Source organism: Takifugu rubripes, chromosome 2, assembly GCF_901000725.2.
Source record: "Takifugu rubripes chromosome 2, fTakRub1.2, whole genome shotgun sequence".
In the NCBI taxonomy this organism is placed as follows: Eukaryota; Metazoa; Chordata; class Actinopteri; order Tetraodontiformes; family Tetraodontidae; genus Takifugu; species Takifugu rubripes.
Window position 1 is genome coordinate 10,745,809 of NC_042286.1, and position 23,188 is coordinate 10,768,996.

At 46.8% G+C, this 23,188-nt stretch overlaps 2 protein-coding genes across 5 annotated transcripts; one reads left to right on the forward strand and one right to left on the reverse strand.

Moving 5' to 3' along the window:
* Positions 1-66: 66 nt before the first annotated feature.
* LOC105418748 (syncoilin-like) lies at positions 67-2,727 on the reverse strand. 3 transcript variants are annotated; one of them, XM_029826006.1, is made up of 6 exons: positions 2,538-2,676; positions 1,330-1,457; positions 977-1,243; positions 477-887; positions 279-403; positions 67-214 (listed from the first exon to the last, which is right to left on the reverse strand). In XM_029826006.1, the coding sequence occupies exons 2-6, from the start codon at positions 1,351-1,353 to the stop codon at positions 151-153; spliced, it is 891 nt and encodes a 296-aa protein (XP_029681866.1). In that variant the 5' UTR covers positions 1,354-1,457; positions 2,538-2,676; the 3' UTR covers positions 67-150. The 3 variants fall into 3 exon arrangements, with proteins under 3 accessions (XP_029681866.1, XP_029681860.1, XP_011617510.2); XM_029826000.1 differs by lacking the exon at positions 2,538-2,676 and adding an exon at positions 1,687-2,421; XM_011619208.2 differs by lacking the exon at positions 1,330-1,457 and having other exon boundaries at positions 2,538-2,727.
* A 4-nt stretch (positions 2,728-2,731) lies between these two features.
* Positions 2,732-23,110, forward strand: LOC105418098 (uncharacterized protein KIAA1522 homolog). 2 transcript variants are annotated; one of them, XM_029825954.1, is made up of 9 exons: positions 2,732-2,873; positions 9,374-9,731; positions 16,729-16,869; positions 17,029-17,072; positions 17,166-17,301; positions 17,388-17,498; positions 17,609-20,316; positions 20,419-21,916; positions 22,343-23,110. In XM_029825954.1, the coding sequence occupies exons 2-9, from the start codon at positions 9,398-9,400 to the stop codon at positions 22,402-22,404; spliced, it is 5,034 nt and encodes a 1,677-aa protein (XP_029681814.1). In that variant the 5' UTR covers positions 2,732-2,873; positions 9,374-9,397; the 3' UTR covers positions 22,405-23,110. The 2 variants fall into 2 exon arrangements, with proteins under 2 accessions (XP_029681814.1, XP_011614522.2); XM_011616220.2 differs by having other exon boundaries at positions 17,609-21,916.
* Positions 23,111-23,188: the final 78 nt, after the last annotated feature.

The window sequence follows — 23,188 nt, forward strand, 5'->3', positions numbered from 1 at the left end:
GACAACATTTTTTCCAACTATATGTCACAAACTGGTTTGGAATAATACAGGCAAAATGCAACAGTGTATGAATATCATTTAAGGAAAACTGGATTAAGGCAAAGCAAATTACTGAATGTCACTACCTGTCTAGCAGTAATTCACGCTTGGCTACATGCTGATCAATTTAGAACAAACTTGGGGATCCTCTTCTGTGGTGTGATCATCATGGCCCCTAAAATGAAAATATTTTTTTGAACCCTGGAGAAGATGATGCTGCATAATCAGGGCCAACCTACCTCAGATGTGTCAGCTCTTCGGAGAGGCAATTTTTCTGACGCTCCAGGTCACTCTTTGATTTTCTCTGCACCTCGAACTCCACTTGTAATTCCCTCAGAGTCTCTTCCAGGACCCTCACAGTCTCCTGTGCAAAACAGCAACGTCCTAGTTACCATAGAGGTCTCTGTGCACCTCTGCATCGTTTTCATTCACTCTACCTTTCGTTGTGTGACGCTTTCCTCCCTCTCTTGCTCCACCAGACTTAACCTCTGCTCCAGACAGGATCTCTGGAGCTCCAGTCTTTGTATATCCTCTCTGAGGGGTCCCAGGCTGTCCCTCAGTGCCCTCGCCTGCTCCCTGCTCTGTCTCAAAGCTTCCTCTCCTATCTGCTTTCTCTTGAGCAGGGCCATGAGCCGAGGCTCATACCATCCCTCCAGCATCCTCATGCTGCCACTAAGACGACGCTGGAGCCTAACAGAAGCCCTGCGGCACAGGCCAATATCACTTACTGATCTGGGCCTGTAAAATCCGGTGGCCTCTTCCTTTAAGGTATTTAGCTGGATCTGATAGTCCTCCTGGAGCTGGGACAAATGCTCCACCAGAGACTGGATACTGGCCTTGAGCTCCTCCTGTGGATAGATGATAAAATACATGCAGTTGGCTATGCAGGTGTACATACAATGATGCTGAGACGGCACCTCTTCCATACACCAGTTACCTGCATAAAGGGGGCTTGGGCCACCTCGTACTTGCGTGCAGCCAGCGTCACTTGACTTTGGATGCAGTCTCTTGCTGTGCTGAAAAGTTTCCTCCTCACCTGCTGCACCTCTCCACAAACAGCGAGATACCTCAGCTGAGACAGCGTGAGCTGACTCTGCGCCTCCCTCAGCCTATACCTCAGCTCCTGCAGTGCTCTCAGCAGGGGCTCGTGTAGACAGAGGAGCTCTTGTATCAGCTCCTCTCTCTGCATCTCCAGGTGAGACACCTGTTGAGTGCAGAGGTCAAATTGTTGCCCCAGCTTGTTCATGATTTCCTGCTCCATTTGAAGGATGGAACCTTGTGAACAATCACCCAGGAATGTTTCTTTGTTAGCATCAAGAGAGTTGTCTGTAATGTCTTCAGCACACTGTTCCATGGCTGACGCCTCGGTAAATACTGTGTGTTTACAGGTCGATCTTTGCTTGATCCTCAGCTGAAAGCTAGGACAGGGGGAACACCCCGATTAATCAGCAATAATTGATGAGATTGTTGTTGTAAAGCCATCAAACCCTGTTCTTTAAAAGCTCATTTACATAACAACACTATATTTAATTAAATTTTCAACGCAGTCAGCTGAAAAGCTAATACAAATGCAAATTCACCAGCTTAGACCTGAGATAACTACATCTATATCTTGTAGTTGTCATATTGGTTTATATTTTTACTTACTGTTTGAAGTTGACGGTCCAGAGTTTGAATTTAAGTTTAAGGATCAGACTGCCTTCAGGACATGCACTCTGTGTTTATTAATAACGCTGGACACTCACAGGGGGAAATTCTATCTAAGACTTTCTCGTGCCTCCACAGAGGCCTTCCTGGGCCTGACTGTGTCGGTCAGAGACTTGGCTGCACCAATCTTGCTGCCAGAGAACTATATTAAATGTTGCCCGTGTTTTATGTGCATATACAAGATAATGACATCAGGACTGGGAAAAAAAAGGGTTTGAGCAACAGCTTTTCTCAGCACTCCTTTGAAAGTATTTAGCCTAAAGCTGCTGTAGGCAATTGCAGCAATGTCAGCATGCATGTGCAGGCTTTTCTGCTCAGAGCTATTTTTAAGACATTTCCAGATCAAAACTAAAATAAAGTTTAATGACCGAGTAGCACATACTAGGAGCACATTTATCAATAATACATGATATATGATTAGACAAATACCTAAAAGAACGGGCGAAATAAAAGAATCATTAAAAAAAACATATAAGAGTAATAAATGACTGGATGCACGCGTGTAGACATCTAAATATAGGAACGGTAAAGCTATTAAATGTTCGGAACATATAAAGAAATATGAGATGTATTTCTGACGCATGATTGAGTCTGGTAGTATGGAACCAAAGATGAGACAGAGAAGCACCTATTTCTAGCGTGAAAGAGTAGCAATTTCTCAAATATCATGTGGGTTTATTTTTTTTAATCTCCATGCCAAACTGTTTTATAAATAAAATGGCACCGCAAACCTGTTGTTCTACCATCTCACCAGTGGGTGTCCTCGTCGAGTCGCCCGCTGACTGACTCACCTGTGCGCCCAGCTTCCTGCAGGTGGGAGCTACAGGTCGACGTGCGACGGAACTTCTCCTCATTTCTCGTCTGTGGTCCTCCGGAGCGTTCACGGACACACGGCTCCGACCCGGGACCGAGAGGCTTTTGTGGGTGTCCAGCAGACGGAGCTGCATCGGCCGCGTACGAACATCCAGAAGTCTGCCAGCGTTCCCAGCTCTGTTGTCAGGCGGAAATGCTTCACCTGAAGTTTTCCCTTGGATGGTAAAAAGTTTGGAGTCGGAGAGGAGCAGACACGACAGGCTTCCAATGGAGAGAGGCTGAAATCAGCAGCAATCACCTACAAGTTCATTAAGGTATTTATTTTGCTTAGATCTGTAGTTCGGAATCAACAGTTTGACGCGTCTGAAGCTGCGTGATGCGTCCACCTTCTGTACAGTTTCAATCACGGTAAAGTGACCTGAAATGCCATAATAGTTTAAAATTGCATATTTTTCTTAATGCGCAGTTGTGACACCGTCTTTCTTTTCTGGAATTTAAAGAAAGGGTTAAAAAGAAACAACAAGGGATGTACACAAAAACCGGTTTTATCGAGTAATGTGATCGAGCGCGTTGCAAGTGGGTTGTAGGAGATTCAGGTTGAGTATAGACATGCAAGTAAAACTAGGTGTGGGAGATTTGCTTAGCTTGGCCTTGAGGGATCCTGAGCTCAGGTAATATAAGACCTGCAGTTCTCCTCTCGCTCATGGAGCTCATCACAATGGAGTCTATTGTTATTTCCTGTCACTGTCCCAGCAACAAGTGACTACTTGACACTTGAATTTACAGCGGCCAGTGGCAGCCCGCTGTCTGAAGAGTTCATAGATCTTGTATAGATCCAGTAGTGGTAGATTAACCTCCCCGAGATAACCGGACCCCTTCAGGACCCCCTTCCCCCCTTCCCTCTGTTTGTCCTGCGGACCCTGACCCGTTGCTCCAAATCCAAACTTTTCTAAGAGCTCTGCAGGCTACCAAGTTCACCTCCCTCTCCGGTAGGAAGGCCGAGGCAGAGCAGTTTGTTTAGATAGGGTGTGTCACATTCTGGTGCTCCGTCTTCACCAGCCTGCCGTGCCAGGGCTTGCAGCCAGTGAGATTGCGCGCCTGTTACGTAAGCTTTCGAGGTACCCCAACGACTCTGGAGGTTCAGAACGTGATGCGGAATGGTAGTTTTGTTTTTTCAACAGAGAACAACGGGAGGAACAGTTGGCGGCAGGTTGTTTGGACACTGATTTGGGGGATGACGAGGCGCCGTCCCGGCCTGTCGGGAGAGGGGACTCCTACCTGCTGAGTGCAACACCCCCGCTCTTCATCAGTATGATTAGATTATGAGGGAGTCATCAATGGGGCCTCATCAAAGACTAAATCAATTTAGGGCCATTAAGACACCACCGAGCGGGTGCTTGCAGGAATTCAACTCTTAAGCCCTCAGGACTATTTTTGAGCTTATGCCGCCGCCCGCTCGGGCAGCCGTCAGACTGGGTCAACTTCAAACATGCCAGATTCACAGCAGTGGTCACATTTTTTTTGTTTCCAGGATCCTTGGGTGTACTTTGAATCTGAGAGTGTGCAGCTGTATTTACCTTCCCCGCGCTCCCCTTTTCTCTTTCACACGAATGACCCCAGCGTTCAGGGGTCCTTTAAGCCGCTCACAGGCAACCGTCCAGACCGGGAACGCCTGGCAGCAAAGCAAACAGAGGAACTTGACAGGAAGCTGCTGATCTTTGCTGCCAATCCCTGAAGATGTTAATTCACTGGCAAATTATAGCTCTGAAGTGGTCAGTTGCATTTTATTGTTTCTAAAGGAAGTTGTTTTGGTTCAAGGGCATTTTCTTATGTATAGTGGACGCTTGGAGTGTATCAATGCTTGCATGGAATATATTATTAAATAGGATCAGGTTTGAGGTTGAATCAGGTGGATTTATTAATGTGTGTGTAGCATTGCATTTATATCCTGTTATAGTTAAAGGTTCATTCAGTGGAAGTTACATTTTTTTTAAAGAATAAAGAAGAAATGGACAAAATTAAGAGTAACCAGTCCAGTGCTGCTTCCAGTTATTATAAAGTCTAGGACAGAGTCATATGATGATGATGATGATGTTGATCATTTTGTTCCAGTTTTTTTAAAAGAAAAATAGAATCACGGCTCTGACTCTTGGGACGGCGGTGTAATTCTGACGGATGTGTGACGGAGCGGGAGTTGGGCAAAAGGGGGGGGGGGGTGAAAGCAGATGTGAACTTAAGAGTTCCTCAGTTGGTAATTATCAATCCCTCAGGAATGCAGCCTCTGCTCTCACCAGACAAGCTGCTGCATGGCTACAAGCACGCCAACTTGCACTAGAGCGTCCACGGATCTCCAGGACACACACAAACACACACACACACACACACACACACAGAAACACACGGTGTTACCCTGGCTGAGTTCAGTTCCAGCGTTTGGAGTCGTGCCATTATCACCATGGTTGTTATTGTTGTTTATTTTTTATCACAGCCATATTTTTCCCATTCATTCAGGACCAGATGATATCAGTCCAAGTCCTTTCTCTGCTGCACGTTTGTAGTTACTGAAACCAGACTCTGGTGAAATGGGTCCGTGCTGTTAACAATGTTCACGTGCACAGCGTGGACAGGACCGGATCAAAGCTTGTACTAAAACTCTTCCTCTTATTTTACTCTGACACCTCCCTCAAAGCTTTTCTCCTGGACTCTTCTGGCTTCGGTGTGGAGGACGGACGTGGTAGCTCTGGCACTGCAGTGGTCTTGTTTGAAAATGCCCAGAAAAGGGAGCCAACGCCCTGGTTGATGCCCTCACCTGCCACCCGTTGCTAAACACTTAGCTTAGCCGCTTGGTTCCAGGGTGACGTTAAGTGTGTTTTAACAGTTGCCCTGTTGACCTCAGCACTGCTGGTCAAGCACCTCCTGGTAACAGGAGAACATTGACCATTTGACTTCGAAATTGTCATTCTTGTTTGATGGACACCCGGACACAACAGTGCCACGTGAAAGCCGACATGGATGGCTGTCTGGTTAAACTGATCCAGTTTTAATTCAAACAAGGGTGGCAGCCTGGATCAGCGGCACTCCCTCTTGGCTTTGCCTTATCCTCGGTGAGAGAACTGGAGTCTGCTCCTTCAGCTTCCCCGAGTGACTCACCGCCGTCAAAGTCACTTCCGGGAGATTACACCACCATGTGCAAACTTAACATTATTCACTGCTGTCACAGTTTGAGACACATTAGCCTTAAACTCATTTTTAGGCTTATTGTTGATGACACAAACCTGGGATGTTACTTTTCAATTTTAGGTCAGGTTTTTCTAGTAAATCCCACCTTAAAGGCATCCCGTTCCAGACAACAAAGCCTGTGAATGCTTTACATACTGTCTTTTACACGGATCAAGTCGAGAGTGTGAACCAGCTCACCCAGGCCTACAGTAACGTCGCTTGTGTCGACATCAAAGCCAAACGCGGCGTGAAGTGGATGTCTTTGCTATTTTAATGGATTTGAATGTGGAATACCACAATAAGCTGCTCTGCCGTGTTTCGCTGTAGGCAAAGCAGATGCTGCCCTTTAACAGCCGACCCAGCAGCCTCCGAGCGGGGAGCAGACCCACCTTTGTAGCGGCAGCTCTCAGTCCGACCTCAGCTGCCAAAAGTACGCAGCAGAAAATGATTCCCAGATATTCCCACCGCCGTGCAAAAATGCCAGTATGTAAACTATTGTCAGTCCCAGTTTGCTCCATGCTGGTGTGTAAACAGGACTGTCAGCGTCGGATAATCAGGCAGCGCTGGAAGTATTGACACACCGCGTTGAGGTTTGCTGTGTTTGTGCCCTACCGCCTGTCCAACGTGAAAGCCTTCCGTCTTCTGGATAAGTAAACAGCATGTCGGAACACAAGCCTGCTCCTGCAGGACTGGACAAAGGCTGGGAAACCACAGATCTGACTGGTGTGAGAGAAAGAAAGAGAGCACGCACTTTATTATTAGTTTTTTGGGATGTACATTAGCTGGGGGGAAGCTCCTGAGGCCCAACAATGTGGTGACGTTGTAGTCTTCTATAATCAGGCAGAACTCTGTTTTATGTATTCATTTGGAGTTCAAGGGGGGGGTGTGGTTGATGGCTGCCGGGAGTGTGGCATGTAATTAAGATGTCTGCTGCGTTGTTTTGGGTCCGAAGGGAGAGACGAATCCAAAGTCGACGTGTTGGAGAAATGAGTGGACTTTCCCCCCCTTTACCAACCTGATATGGTTCTACAGAAAATCTCAAAATAAAGTGCTTAGAAGTGGAAGGAGTCAAACCGAAGAATATTTAGTGCCGGCTGAAAATGATAGGCTGGTACTTGAAGCCACATTAACGGCGGCACATGTAAACTCCTCGGGACTGCTGAGACGGTGGTCTTCTGGGTGGTCCTCACCGTGTATCTGAGTCGTCAGTGTTGCACCGACCCCTTTGTTATGGAAAAAATATCAGTGTGGGACCTTTAATGACTGGATCTCCCTCTTGTCCCGTGTGGCTGGTGTGATTATGGGCAGCCAATACAGACGCACAGATCTTAGTCACTGCAAATGACTGTAATTTTGAGCAGCAGTAACTAGGGGATCAGCGCAGGGAGACGCCTGCCGCTGTTCTCCAGGGAAGGTGGAGGGATGGATGCTCTTTATTGGCCTTTCACTGCAGCTCGCGTCCATTTACTCTGGTCGCCATTTGCGAGGTGTGGCGGTGAAGAACAACCTCATCTCTTGAGATAACAAATTACTTGCACTGTGCCCATGTATGCACAATGTTTAGAAAAAGCCCTCCAGTACTTCGAGCACTCGTCTCGGGCCCCTCCTGTGGAACCTCAACCAGAGTTCCATTAATGTCACTAAAGAAGCATCAGTGTTAAGATGGAAATGCAGTGAGGTCAGAGAACCCAGCTTTGGCCGACCTTTGCTGACTGGAGGGACAGAGCTGTGATGTCCGTAGGTTTAGGTCTGCTTTGGAATAATTGGAGGAGGCGGGGCTTATTTTCTACTGCAGACTGTCACAAGGGGGCGTCTGGGATAGTTATTTACTTTTAAAAGGTTTTATTTTCATTAGGTTAGCTGCATTAAACTTCACATAGTAAGATAATAACTGGACATACTAAATACAGTTAATCTATGAAAAAATCTGTGATTTACTTTAAACTGTATGTTGTTTATGATGCCGTTAAACTTTTTTTTTTGTAGCTAAATGCAATATCAGGCCGTGGTTTTTGATCTTACATGCAGGTGAAATGAAGAAAAAATGTTTCTGTGCACTGATGAGCCTCATCAAAGAATTAAAGGATTTAAACCTGACTCGATCTGCAGAGATAACCTGCTCATGTGAACAAACAGGGCTGTTGTTTGGCGGTGCAGCGTATTGGCAGAGGGAATGCGATGTTCTATAACGCTTAACATAAACAAGATAAAATTGTCTCTGACATACCAGAGTATTTATCCTGATATTTTGGCTCTCTGTTTGAACCCCTGGGTGATAAAAATACTTCAGAGTGTTTTTCATGTTCTCATCTTTTCCATGTGATGAACCCAAATGTATTTTGATCACATTCCTCCTCCTTAAGTACACTTTGGAAGGGAACCGTATAAGATTTTCAGCCAGCGTGACGGATGCCTCTGTTGTCGTCTGTGGCAGTTAAGAATCCTTAAAGGCTGGTTTGTTCTGACCGCGTTGCATGTCCTGAGCTCTTTCCGCACCGGGAGAAGGTGTGAGCTCACTGTTTGAGCAGAAACTCAAAACAGACATGATCATTACATAAATGAATGGTGTAGACCCACATCGGCCCCCGTTTTGTTATTACGCGGCTCTTCCCAGTGTGCTGCCTGCAGAAGTGCAGCCTACGGGTGTGGCTTCGTAAATCATGACTCCATATTGTGGAATGAAGGGAGCGGTGCCAGTTCTCTTCTTTGCAGAACCCAGAAGTTTGGTTTAGAGACTAAAGGGGGTCTGCAACGGTGAGTGCGTGGGTTCGAACGAGGAGCGCCCACGGAAACGCTAAAAGACAGATAAACACGCACGCCTGTGCATTGTAGCGCTCTGTTAAACATGGTATCACCACAGAAGAAGAGTCCTCATATCTATGGGTTCCAAACCTGATGATTGACCACCCCACCTGACTATTATTGAGCTGCTTTATTTGTTCGCCACCGTCAGCAGGTCTGTTTTGCATCACATTGAACCCATGAGTGGAAATGTTGCCATTTAAATAAAGTCTGAACAGCACTCACTTTTATGGCTGATGAGCTTTAAACTAGGGTCCGGTAGAAACGCTGACGCTGCTTTAAGAGTTGTGCAGGTCCACAAGTGATATTAAATGGTGCTCTACCTCTACCATCCTCTTTTCCCAGTTTCCTGGGATGCTAATTTCAGGCTAACTTTTTTTTTTTTTTTTGCTGGCTGGCTGGCTGGCTACAATCTGGTCCGTGCCCAGCACTGAAAATAAGGGTGTTCCGAAATGTACGATATACACAGCAACACAAATTGCTACTCACATGCGATGGCAGTATAAATAATACAGCAGGCAAATCTGATTCCCTCAGTCGTGGATGTTTTCAGCAGTCATGTCATTTTTGCCATAAAACTGTCACTGTGAACCCTGGATGATGTTTTTAAGGAAACGCCAGCCACAACTGCAGGAGACTCTCGTCCCTGTCAGCACCAAAGGAACTTTGATGGTTTATTCAAAGCAGTTCCCAAGCTCTGTAAAACCATATTTTCTAAAATTAGAAGTGGAGCCTATGAACATCTTGAGTAGCCTTGACTCCACGTTAATTTTCCTTTTTTTTTTCTCCCCAGGGTTTACCTCCAGTGCGAGTTGGTATGTCAAACCGTGACTCATTGGGGCGTGGGGATCTGATTCCCCAGGATGTGGTGAATATTCTTGCCCAGGAGAAGCACAACAGAAGGAGCCGAAAGAAGCGCAGTAACTCCATCGGAAGAGCTCTGGGCTGGCTGAAGGGGAAGAAGAGACGGGATCTCGCCAAAGGAGAAAAGCTGGGGCGAAGCCCTGAAATTTTTATGTCTGCGGATGCAAAACCTGCTGGACATCATGGCGGACATCATGGCGGACATCATGGCGGACATCATGGCGGACATCATGGCGGAAACAAGGGCGGGCAGAGATCAGGAAGGCAGGTTCCTACACAAGGTCACGGTAAGAGGCTGTAGGAGTGTTTCGAGGTGTTCTGTTAGGGTTCACAAAGTCATACACAGTCATAACCTACAATGATAATATGTGTCAGTGTGTCGAAACAGCTGCTCTGCAAGAGTGTGTGTTCTTATTACTGCAGATTAGCCAAGCAGCTAGCAAAGTGACTGTGAAATATCACCTGGCAGTGAATCTTTATTGCAGACGCCTTTATCTTCCCACAGCAGAAAAAACTACATGGTTAGCAAACTGTCTTATGTGAGGCGTCACATGTCGTGCCTGTTTTGAGTACTTTATCAACAGTTTGTCTCTCCTCTTGGAAGTCCAAATCTTTTCCAAACTGCTGAGTTACTTCCAAAAGGGAGTAAAGTCTTTTTTTATTTCCACCATCTATGATGAAATGTGCTTGTCAGACTGCTTGAAGACTGGGCTGAACAGTATTCTTAAGAGATTTATGAATACATCAAGTCGAGTTATGCTTTGCCTCTTTAATGCGTGTTTGTTGCTGTTGTCATGGCATCTGAGATAAACCGCACAACACACGGGCAGGATGAAGGAGTTCACGGAGTCTTCTACAGTATTAAACAGGTTTCTGCCGCACTCGGACAAAGGTTTGGCCTCGTGTCCCGTGGACTCACACGTCTACACGTTGTCGATCTGCTGTGTGACACCATTGTTTTGGCCAGAACTCCGCAGGCTAAAGGTTTTTACCCCGTGAAGTCATTTGTTGAGAATGACTCATCTTCATCACCACTGTGGTCTAAAATTATAGTTAAACTATAATAGAACAGTTTGAAAATGTCTCCTTAGCAACTAGCATCTGTTTGTTCACTAACTGGATGTTTGAACAGACCGACTTCCTACTCACCGTCTGACCTTTTGCTTACTTTGTGGGCTGTAAAAAAAATCTCCGTTCTGTTGTTTCACAACATTCCCTGCTGGGAGAAACGTTTCTCTCGGGCTGCTGTCGGGCAGCTTTATGTGAAATGGATGGTGTCCTGTTTGTTTTGTCACCTGTCCAGGTGATTGGAGTGAAGTCAAACTCCTGCCTGGAGTGAACGCATGAAACTCGGGTTTCTGCTGCTCACAGCTGCGACTTCTTGTTGGAGCTTGTGTTCTAAACTCCACCATCCAGTCGTCCGTCTAGTTTTTGCAGCACCTGCGCGGGTGTCAGACCTTTGTTGGGCTTAATGCAGCCTAATCAGAAGAACATGAATTGAAGATGGAGGAGACGGTTTCTGAAGTAGCTCCGCTGGGAGGTTGAGGGGGGAGTCAGACTAAACAGAGCGTGATGTGCAGGCACGTTTTTGGGCACAGACACATCAGCTTGCGTTCGCTACGATTAATTTCGCAATGTTTGTACTGTGTTGCGCTAGGTCTAGCGCGAAGGGTTTTGTAAGAGAGAATAAACCTGGGGATAGATATAAGCACTCCGCCGAGGCCGTCGCGACGTCGGCCTCCCGCATCAGCTCCAGGTTCCACTTCACCATTTCAAGCACGTTAGAAAATGCTGCTCCTGAAAACGTGGCAAGAGGTTCGCAGAAGAAGGGACTCTTGACTAGACAGAGGTCTGTTGGTGTTCTGTGGAATCTTACAGCAGCGGGAGCCTGACCACCCTTGCACAGAGGTCGAATACTTCGGCCTGAGCTCCTGATGATGACGATGATGATGATGGTGATGATTTGCATTGATGCCAGGGGGCCCCACTAAATGCCTGGTATGACCGGCACAGTGCCAGTTAATTAAAAGCCAAGCCGGGAGTGAGTGAGGAACAAGGGCTTCTCTCACTGTTGCTCCTCTCTCTGGGTCTCTGCCCTCATGCAAGATTACACGGAGGTCGTGCACATTTAACACTAGTGGATACCTTTTAAAAAAATCTCTAATACACCAGGCAGTATTAACTGATCCGTGTCTGTACTGAAATGAACTGGGGAGCTTTGATCATAACAGTACTCCATGAAATATGCCTTTTATTTCAGGAGCGTCAGCCCGAACCTGCGTTATTTGTTGTAACCAGACTCCCAGCAGGCTGTTGCCATGTGTGTTCTGTGTCGGTTAAGTCTGACGGTGCAGGTTGATCTAGATTCCCTGTCAGGGTGAGCTTCCCCTGAGCCTCAGGTTACGGCACTCTTCACTGGAATGCCGTTTTTGTAAACAAGGCCGACGGAGTTTGACCAGAGCGCATGGTAGCAGGGACTGGGCCGATGACCACCTGGTCAACGTCTGGTGAACCTCTGCAGTCCCGGAGCAACAGGTTAGCGCTTCCGCCTGCGGCCGGGTGTTAATTCGCTCTCAATCATCTGTTGCCTGGCAACGATTGATTACCCGGTGAACTTCAAAATGAGGTCCTCTCTGATACAATCCGGAGTTTCGTGTTCAGGAGGAGGAATTCTCTCCGGCTGTTCAGATAAGAAATTAAAAGGTGAAGGGAGGGCTGATTAAGTCATGCACTCCTACCAAGGTGCACTCAGACGGCCACCTGCTTGCTTGAAACACTCCCTCAGAGATTCCACACATTCCCCAGCCATGTGCAGATATTCCTCTGCAGGACTCAGGAGTGGGGAGAACTTTGGAAACCACCAGGCTTATCTGGTTATTTGCTTTTCCTGAAGTTTTATATCATTCGTGACTTACCCCCCCCATCATTTAAAGCTGCTTCAAGCACATCTGATAAAAGCACTTTCTCACCTTTTGCTATGGTATTTTAAAACCTTTGTAGCATTTGCGAGTTCATCCCCAGGTCAGCGTATGTGTAAAGTCTGATATATGCAAGACACACAGATAGCATTAATCGGGAAGGGGGAAGGTGTATTTTTGGAAGGGTTAGAACTGTTCTGAAATGGAAAGAACTCAAGGAGGAAGTGAAAGAAGAAGCTCCGATGTGACACAGCGAGTTACCATAAGCCCATTTAGATGAAAAGCCTCATTTGTGCCAGACTGCACACAAATCTGAGCAGCAAAATTGAATTAGGAGAGCTGTGGGAAAAATGCCCACTCCCTTCGAATCAGCCTTGTTCCTAAAAACAAGCGTCCGCTTTCAGTGTCGCGAGCAGCACTAGTTTTGAGCGTTTGTCACATGTGATGTCTTGTTGCCTTTGTGCAGCGATATTAATGCACCGCTGAAGTGTGGAAGAACAGGTTTGAGCTAACTCTTGTGTCTTTTGGCTCAGCTTTGCTGTCTCTCTTTGGTGGGAAATGAAATCAAACAACCTCGGAAAGACGTCGCCATGACCTCGCCGCTCTTGTATAGGTTAAAAAAATAAGATGGGCACTCCAGTCAGCTGCTGTTTCAGTGAATCACAGTCTTCTTATTCTGCAACTAAAGTTGGATGTTGGTGTTGCCCAACTAAGCAGAAGTGCCAAAGGCCCTTTTTTTTTTTACATTCATGATCTCATATATCGTTTCTTTGGCAACATGTACGACTGCTATTGTTGCGAAAGGAAAATGTGTGGAAAGTGAGTCATGTTTTTTTTTTTTCTTTTGAGAGGCAGTTTTAGAAACAATGAATTGAACTGTAAGGAAAACAGGCCGTATGAAGAACTGTTTGTTTTTTTCAGTTGGTTTTTGCAGCAACGTCCCGAATGAATTAGCACGATTGTATTTTATGTTGGCCAGAGGATCTATGTTGTTAAAACGAACACTGAACAGAAGGCTGGAATTCTCTGAGAGGGTTAGAATTCACACCTTGCTGTATGTTTACAATCTCTAGGACCATTTTAGTGATAAATAGTTCTTTTTTAGTCGTACCTGCCCGAATACGAAGCTCTTGTTTTGCGTGTAATCGCGCACAGTGAAAACCTGTAACAACGCCGTGCTTACATTAAACAGAAACCCAGTGGTCGTCTCATGATGGCGTTTAATTCAACGCTTCTTGCTCCTCCCGTCGTGGAGAACTGCTGCGACCACCTGCAAAGCCACAGCGGGAGTACTTGAGCTCATGTCTGGAACAGCGGACACGCGCCGGTTCGCTGGCACCCGGATTGTGCTGTCGGACATTGAACCGGTGCAGAACAGCGTGCCGGATGTGGCGGGAGTATCTGTTACCTCCATTGTCGTTTTGGTCACGCCTTGAGTTTTCCTTCCTGTCTGCCAGCCTCAATGGAGATGTTTGTCTTTAATTCACGAGAGCGTGAAACTTGCAAACTTCAACGTAGGCCCGTGCATCCAGGATATCGGCAGCTGTAGCTGCTTTTAAGGGAAACTGCTCGGTTTCCCTCCCGCTGTCATTACAGAGCTGAGTTGGGTTGGGGCTGATTAGAGAGGCTTAAGCACCTGGCAGACGGCCCCCTCGGTGCTGGAGAAAAGGTCTGCGTTTGCCTGACGGTGCAAAACAAGAGGGAGAAGCATGTTGGGGCAGGGATATGAGGCGTGAGCGAGGATCAGTGTCTGCTTTACCTCTATGAAGCAGAGTAGGAAGAGTCATATTAAGTTGTCTTTGCCATTCGGTATGTGTGTTCTTCTTCATCTGGAGCGAGGGTCTTGGACTGGTAGGCCCTTTTTGACCCCCTCCAGTGTTTTTAGGATTAGACTCTGCTCAATGATGAGATGACATCACCAGCACCTTCACAAAAACAGTGGTGCAGCAGGTCAGAGGCACGTCGAGGTATTGCTTTCTTTTCTTTTCTTTCCTTTTGGCATAGATTGGACCGAGAAATCTTGTTTTTTAAATGCACAAACGCCACCTTGTGGCCAATCTAGGCATCAGAAAATGCCACACGGGTATCTAAACGTTCCAGAACCCTAGATTCCACTTTAAATGGTCATTGACTGGGAGAATCTCTGTAGGCAACTTTCATTATTTCAAAAGACACACTTGTATTCAGCCAGATCTTTTTAAAGCGGAGTGGATGGAAACCCACCCATTTCAAACGTCATAATTTAGAACACTTAACTATAAATTAAAAGAAAAATAATTATACAGTCTTGAGCTCTGGCAAGTGTGAATATTGTTATATGAATAACATCTAAACCATAAATCTATATTTTTTTAAATATAGATATATATATTTCTCCTGCATTTTGGTGAAACATACCAACAGATGTTTTCATGATTGAAGCCTTTCACTTTAAATCCTCTCTTATTTACATGTCGTGAAATATAATTCCTGTCTTGACTCTGCAGCATCATCCGTCAGATTTAGACTGTTTTTCCACCACACAGATGTAAACATCAGTATCTGGGTGGTGGTGGGGGGGTCACAATCATCCTGCTAATGCTTGCAGGTCCAGTGACAGATGGTGTCTTTTAATATGGAAATGATTAACATGGAGACAATTACAGTCAGCTCCCCGAAGCGGTGAGGAGGAGCCCCTCAATTTATTTTCCACCCCATCCGTCACTATGGGCCTCTCTATGTCCTGTCATGGTCATAAGATAAGTCTTGTCCCAGACTGACGGCTCTCTTCACCTCCATGTCCGTTTTCTCCACTTTCGGGCTGAGGCTTCCTCCTAAGCATCAGATTCCACTGAAACGTTGCTCCACTCGTGCTGTAAAACTGCTTTCGTCTGGCGTTTTCTGGTGGCATCGCACCCATGGGAATGTTTTTCATTTGTTCACATGGCGCACATTCCGTGTCATGGCTTCGCAGCACAGCTGGGGGAGGAAAAACAACTATTTCTGGCAGCATGTGAGCGAGGTGTGAAAACGGAGGATGATTGGGGGAAAAAAGGCGACATCATAAGTTTGTAGAAGTTGCTGGCTGAATATTTCCTGTTTGCCTGTTTTTACAAGTTTAGTGAAGTTGTATCTGCAAACAATAGGAACATTTTTCACATGTGCGACCATTTGCTCCTGGGTCTCTTTAAAGACTTCTTTTCTTTGGAAAACAATGTTTTTATTCACTTACACCCCCTTGTGGCAAAATGGATTGTTGGATTTTCCTTTGGTGGAGTCTGAGGACCTGTTTTTCCACGTTATGAACCTCAGATAGTTACCGTGGGATCAAATCACTGTTGGGCGAATCAGAGAGGACGGTTTGTGACGTCACATACCTAAAAATCCCAGACAACAGCTTCCTTTCCCTTTGGCATTAACGCATTGATCTGTTCCTCAGCGGACCAATCCAGCATGAGCAGTGGGGGTGCAGCAGTGAGATGATGGTTATCTGATGTGCAGTGTGTGTGTGTGTGTGGGGGGGGGGGGGGGGGGATGGTAGATGTGCAGGATGCAGGAATTACACTGCTGAGGATTAACATTTGAGAGCTGAATTTCTATTGGTTGCTCAGACCCTCTCTGCTCCACATGGACCCCGACTCCACAAAAACAAGTCCATCAACAACAAATGGCATCAGAATCCTGTTTCGAATCCCTCCACAATGTTTTGTCTTGAGATCAAGTTGACCGCATAGATCTACTTTTTCTACTTTTTTGAGCTGTATTGAAGTCAACATGGTAGTTCTTTTGAATAATAGCTCCGGTGCTAATTTTGACTGCTTTCCAACATTCTTCCAAAAGAAAGGTGAGTGAAAGCCGCACACATTTCTATTAAAGGAATCTAAATTAAGACTCCAGGGTGAACAGTACGTGCTGGTAAAACTGGTTTTTCTAAAACAGACAATGGAGCATTTAAAATGGTAATTACTGTTACTCTCCAGTAAAACCTGTGTCACTGTTGTGTACTTTGTATTTAGTAATTTGTAGTCACTATAACATCTAATATTTGTTGAAATGTGGATAATCCAATGATCTAACAGTTTGACATGACTATTACATACCATTAGAAGAGGGATGTGATCTCTTAGCTCATAACATGGCTGAGGGTCTAGACTCTATAGTGACAGTGGTGGTGTAGATGGCACAATGTACTTAAAAGTGTTGCGGCGGTTTTTAAGCTGGTTTTCACAGATTTTGATGGCATTTTGGATGTGAAAATATTTTGAAATAACTGCCACTGAAGTGGATTCAGGTGCTTAAACATCATGTCCCTGTTATTGTATCTGCTGAAGCTCAGATCTGTGATCACATCCATGCTGATCCCCTCTTCCCTTGTCTCTACTTCCAGCTGCCCTAAAGCTAGAGGATGAAAAGTCCCCAACACCACCTTTGCTTCAAGAGAATGTCTTCATTGAGAGCAGCAGGCCCAAGTACCTGGAGAACCTTCACAGCGAAGCTCTGGAGGGATTAAAGATGATGCAGCAGGAAGGTGAGCGCTTTCCCCTTGTTACATGAGCACTAAATAGATGTTTACACATGCCAGGCTACTGATAACTGCCTGTGCATGACTCACACGGGTGTGTACAAGGGAAATAAATCCTATTAAGGACTAAAAAGCTGCTTTGTTAACTGTTACTCTTTCTGACAGAATCCAATAATGGAGTGGACTGCAAGGATAATGAAAGCACGATCGTGAGTGAACTTGTATTTCCTGCCTTACCTCAAACGAACCCTTGTCGAGCACTTTTATTCATTTATTTCTAACCCCATTTCTTGCTTTTTCAGTCCACAATGACGGTCCACACAGATGGGGAGGGCGGAGGCTTCATGACGGACAGCACCATTGGTGACACGACGTCCGTCGTCTCTGTACAATCCTCTGTGTCCACAAGATCTTCCCGCTCTGGACTCACCCGGCAAGGTAACCGCAAGCATAGATATGGCAGGCCACGGAAAAGAAGGCGAGCGGCTGCTTAACCGAGCGTTTGATTCCAATTTCTTTCATAGAGTCAACATTCAGGCCGCTGAACTCGGGGAAGAAGCCAGAAAAAGGCAGAACAAAGAGAAGACAGAGAAAGACCATTGGAGGCATCCCGCAGCATGTTCAGATGGAATTGGGTGTGTAGCTCATAATTTCAATACCCCAGGACAGGTTTATTTTCTCTGGCCTGTTTTATTACTTAATTACTCTTTTAAACTTCCAAATGGGTGTGCTCGTCATTCCTCAGGTCTGGACAGAGGTGGTTGGGCAGTCGGCCCGAGATTAGAGGAGGAAGAGGTTTATAATGGTGAAACCGATGACAGTTCAGCCCCCGATGGGCCACGGATGACGACAAAGTCACAAAAAGATGCTGATGGGTGCAGCCGGCAGGGGAAAGCCATCCTGCCCCTCAACAAAAACCAAATGGAGCAGCTCACAGCAGCCCATGCCGGTCCTCGGGATGACATCGCCATGCTGCACAACCTTGTCCCTGACTCCTCAGGCAAGCAGAGGCCCCAGTCCCTGGCTGTCCCCTGGATGACCACAGCCAACAGTGTCCTGCAGAAACCACCCAGTCCCGTCATGTCTATGTCACCCCAGGCTGCTTACATGTCCAAGATCATCCCCAATGCTGTGTTGCCACCCTCTATCGACGTGGTGGAAATCAGCCGCGGACGCAGTCGCAACAGCGTTCGAACCGTCAGTCACGGGAGTCTGTTGCTGTCCAGCCCGGCTACTTCCCGTCCATCCTCAAGAGCCTGTTCATCTAGAGCATCCAGCAAATATTCTCAAAATCTGTCCGACAGCTCTTGTTGGAGCAATTCAGGCTCTACAGAGACCTTGGTGTCCGACTCCTCTACTGTCTCTAGTAGCACCACCCCTCGACAACAAGGTTCCCAGGATGGAGACAGAAATGCTGTTCTCTCTTCCGGCAGCAGGGCTTCCCATATCTCGAATGGCCTGATCCCCATTAACAGAGATGGGATCAAGAAAGAGGGTCCATTTGCACGTAGCCTCTCTGTCATGAAACCTAAGAAGGCTCCGCCTCCCCCGAGCCGATCGTATTCTCTTCACAGTAAAATGAAACGCCGCTCGCGTGACCTGGCTGGGGTCATTTCGGGTGAATCGCCACATCACGTCATCCCAGTCGAGGAAAATAAAACGGAGAACAAATCATCTCCTCCTTCCTCCAGAACCATAGACAGCCCGGGATACAATGCTGACACCAGTTCACTGGAGGACTCGACGGGTTCTACATCATTCAGTCCAATGAGATCCCAGCTGCAGGTCCTGAAGCCAGAGCAAGCTGCAAAGGCGGAGGTAACGGGTCCCAAGGACGCTTCACGAGGAAAACAAGAATCAGTGCTGAAAAAAGTTGTTTCCCCATCCAGCGGCTACTCTAGCCAAGATGGCTCATCTAAACCTAAGAACAGCCCGTCTACGAGGCACAGGAGTGGCATCTTGGCGAAGCTTCAAAGGCTTTTCCCAGGTTCCACATCTGCTGTGTCTATCACACCACCTCTCACACTGCCAGAGGTGTCTGAGAGCACAAAATCAGAGATCTCGGTGGATGCGTGCAGCGTCAGTCCTTCTGTGAGGGCCTTGATAGAGCTCTTCAACATCCCTCCGCCGCCTAAAGTCCACGCGCCTCCACCACCTCCTCCAGAGGTATGGGCTCACAGCAAGCGCACCTTCGAACTGCTGCTGGGACCCCCGGCGCCCGATAATATCAGCGACATTATAAAGAAGAACCCAAAGGACAGGCGGCGGAGATCTTCTTCACTGACAGAAAGCGCTGTGAAAAGCTTGACGGTAGAAAGGAAACACAAAAGTCCAGCATCAGAACCTGTCAGTGGAGCTCAACAGATGCTAGAAACGAAGAATGGACAAGAAAGTATGATTATGAACGTGGTCCCCAAGGAGCATGACGACAGGTGGACTTCGCAGAATGTTGATTTGATGGGAAATGTGAATGTGTCTGAACTAGACGGGAAGGTTAGAGTAAGTAATATGCTGAACGGTATCTTGGTGAAAGCTGTAGAGAAACGGGAAGAAAGGCTGGCTGCTGGCAGGCAACAGGAAGGTCAACAGGAAACCATGCAAGCCACAGAGATAAAAACAAAGACGGATAAGTTACCTGCCATTTCATTAGTACACATTTCTCCTCCGGTGCCTCTTCTCCAACCCCTCAAACAGACCACAGAGTCAGTTATGACAGAACCGGTATCTCCTGAGTTATCCTGGCCCCCACCCCCTCCACCAGTCGGGGCCAATGGGCCTGATGAGTTCGAGCTCCCGCTTCCACCGCCCCCAGTATTTGTTGAGGGAGTTTTAGCTGTACCAGCTGATGCAGCAGCACATGTCTCCCATCAGGGAAGCGGTGCCTCGTGCACATCCAGCTTATCTGCGGGGAAAATGGAATGTGACAGGGTGAAGGAGGAGGCTGTAGGATCTTCCCCCCCATCCCTGAATATCCCACCTCCTCCACCTTACACTGCCCCCCCTCCACCGGTTACAGCAGTTTACCCTCCTCTGATTAAAAATGTCTCCAATCCACATCTAAAAGATGTTTCTCCTTCACTGCCCATAAATGTTACTCCTTCTCCACCAACAGTCAAATATGTTATTCCTCCACCACCAAACGCGGTTACTCCTCCTCCACCATTCAGAGCTGTTACTCCTCTACCAACACTCAAAGAAGTTTCTCCTCCTCCAACACCACCCAAAGTGGCTACTCCTCCTCCACCCAAAGACGTTTCTCCTCCTCCACCAACCAAAGACGTTTCTCCTCCTCCACCACCCAAAGACGTTTCTCCTCCACCCAAAGTGGCTACTCCACCTCCACCACCCAAAGCGGCTACTCCTCTTCCACCCACAGAGGTTTCTCCTCCTCCACCACCCAAAGACGTTTCTCCTCCTCCACCCAAAGTGGCTACTCCACCTCCTCCACCCAAAGTGGCTACTCCACCTCCACCACCCAAAGCGGCTACTCCTCTTCCACCCGCAGAGGTTTCTCCTCCTCCACCACCCAAAGACGTTTCTCCTCCTCCACCCAAAGTGGCTACTCCACCTCCACCACCCAAAGCGGCTACTCCTCTTCCACCCACAGAGGTTTCTCCTCCTTCAACACCCAAAGACGTTTCTCCACCTCCACCACCCAAAGCGGCTACTCCTCCTCCACCACCCAAAGCGGCTACTCCTCCTCCACCCATTGAGGTTTCTCTTCCTCCTCCAACCACAGAGGATTCCTCTCCTATTCCTCTCACAACAGTCCCTTCTCCACTATTGGTGGAAGTTTCTTCTCTGCCACCACAACAGATGGAGGATTCCATCTCCACCCTGGCTTCAATGCCATCCTCTACTGAGGTTGTTCTTCCACCTATTCAAGAGAAGGTTTTAAAAGAAGACTCACCAGAGCCCATGGCACCCCCATGTATTCCACACACAGAACCTTCATGGCTTCATTTGTCTGGAACAGACATTGTTCTACCACAGGGAGGAGCTACGTCCAGTTGCGAAGCAAACCAAGAGTCTTTGAAACATATTCTTACTCCACCTCAGAGTATTCCACCACCGCCTCCCATTGAGCTCCCCCACCAACCTGAAGATGCAACCACTGATGGTCCAACAGTCCCGAAGTTCTCCATCTCAGCTCCATCTGAAAACAGTTTCCGGCCAAGTCCCGAAACCCCCCCTCCTAAAGAAAAGACTTCATCTGCACCTGCAAACATCGTTATACCTCCACCTGTAACTGATCTCTCCAATGTAAAACACGAGTCTAGTCCTGCAAGCACAGAAGGCCAAGCCTCACAGGGAACCCCGGCCACGGTCATAAAAGATGAGTCCACCCCCTTTGTGCCCCCCTCCCTCCGGCAGACAGCGGAGCCACCATCTGTTAATAGGAGCTCTGAGGCTCCACAAGTGCAGGAGGAACCAGGCGCTGAGGTCAGAATGAGGAAAAACATCCCAGCTTCGTCTTCCACCGCCGAGGCTCCCCAGAAACCAATCAGAAAATCTCTGATCATCAACTTGCCGTCACCCGCCTCTCCACCGGCCGTAGCTGCGTCACAGCCACCCGCACCCAAGTCTGAGCCTCTTGTGGTTCCGCCTGTGTCATCGTCCTCGGTTTCATCCCTGACGATTAAATCTCCTCCGGCCGCTTCCGTGTCCCCGTCAATGAACCTGCAGGAAGCTATCCGCCTGCGGACGGCGGCCAGAAGCTTGGGTGTCCCCAGCTCTCGCCTCAGCCTGCACTCACCGACATCACCGTCAGATCTCCGCAAGTCGCCTTCCAGCACCGCCAGCTTTATCTTCGCCAAAAGCAGCAAAGTAGTGATTGAAGCCAAGCCAGTGGCAGAGACAAAGGCAGCCACGCACAAGAACCAGGACGTTTCCTCTCCACCAAAGGCAGGCGGCGAAACAGAGGCAGCACAAAAGGGCACAAAGGTGCCACCACCTGTTGCAAAGAAGCCTAAAACGAAGGGAAAAGAGATTGAGACCAGTGAAGAGACTGAACCAACTGCAGGACAGGAAGAACAGCAAGAGAGTAGCATGGGTAAGAGTCTCAATAAGACACCAAATGGCAACTTTAAAGGCAGTGACTGATGTTTTGCAGCCATGGATCCACATACAAAAGTGCTAGCATGATTAAAAATGGTTATCATTTTGAAGTTAAAACTGTTACACTTGTAATTTCAACCCGGTAACAGTCTTTAGACTAAAAATGTAGAAATATTAATGCTAACAGACGTCCTTCAGATAAGCCTCAGTGTGGATTCAAAGTAACAAAAGTTGCTGCAACTATCGCTGTTGCAAAGTAGGAGGTTGAATTATCCTCCTTTACAATTTTATAGTGATGCTGCACAAGGTCGGTTGTTAATTAGCCCTAAAGTGACCATCCAACATGGCTGCTTTAAATTCTGGCTGGTTCTCTGTTAAACAACTGTTAGTTGTCTCATTAAATCTATGTTTCCCAACCCAGATGATGCTGAGAAAAGGAACGGAACAGCAGGCACTGTTGAAGAAGTGACGCCATCACCTTGATGGCAAAGACTGAAGAAGCCGCAGCAGGTTGTACATGAAAGAGGAAAGTGGATTTGTGGTTGATCATCCTGCAGATTGCATTGTCTGTAATCTAAAGAAAACCATTTGATGATAGGTGTGGGTCTTTATTTACACAAATTGCGACGCATCAAACAAATACATAATTTTTGTTATGACAAAGGGTCTATTTCTAGTTACAGAGATATGCATTTAGCGCCCCCTAGTGTTACACTATGATTGTAACCTTTGTCCTGCTGAGTCAGTCCGATATTACTGGTGACGTGGGTGCTTGTGTGTAAATATAGCATAATGTTGTACATTATATACCCATTGTCGATCAGACATAAAGACCTCTCACTTTTCCTTCCCAAAATTTCCATGCACAGGTTATTGTTTGAAAATATTAAGTTATTTTTCTTCCCCATTAATGTTCAGAGGAGATGTTGGTTTGCAACGCTGTCTTAAATCATATCCTAAATAGCTCCTAATCATATATGTTATGATTCCAAGCTATCCGTGGGCATATATTACCAATATTTTATGAGCACACTTTTGCTGCTTTTAGTTACTGTATTTGAAGTCTCACCCTTCTCCTGTAGGGCTCAAACTGTGGGATATTTCTGTTAAACTTTAATATATTTCAAAAATGGTTTGTAATAAATGATCATTCATAATGGAAATAAAGTTCTATTGACCAATGGCATTTCACCTTTTCTTAAAGAACTCCATTTCTTCCAAGTTTTATCAACCTGTATGTTTATTTTGAGTCACTTTCTTTGTCATT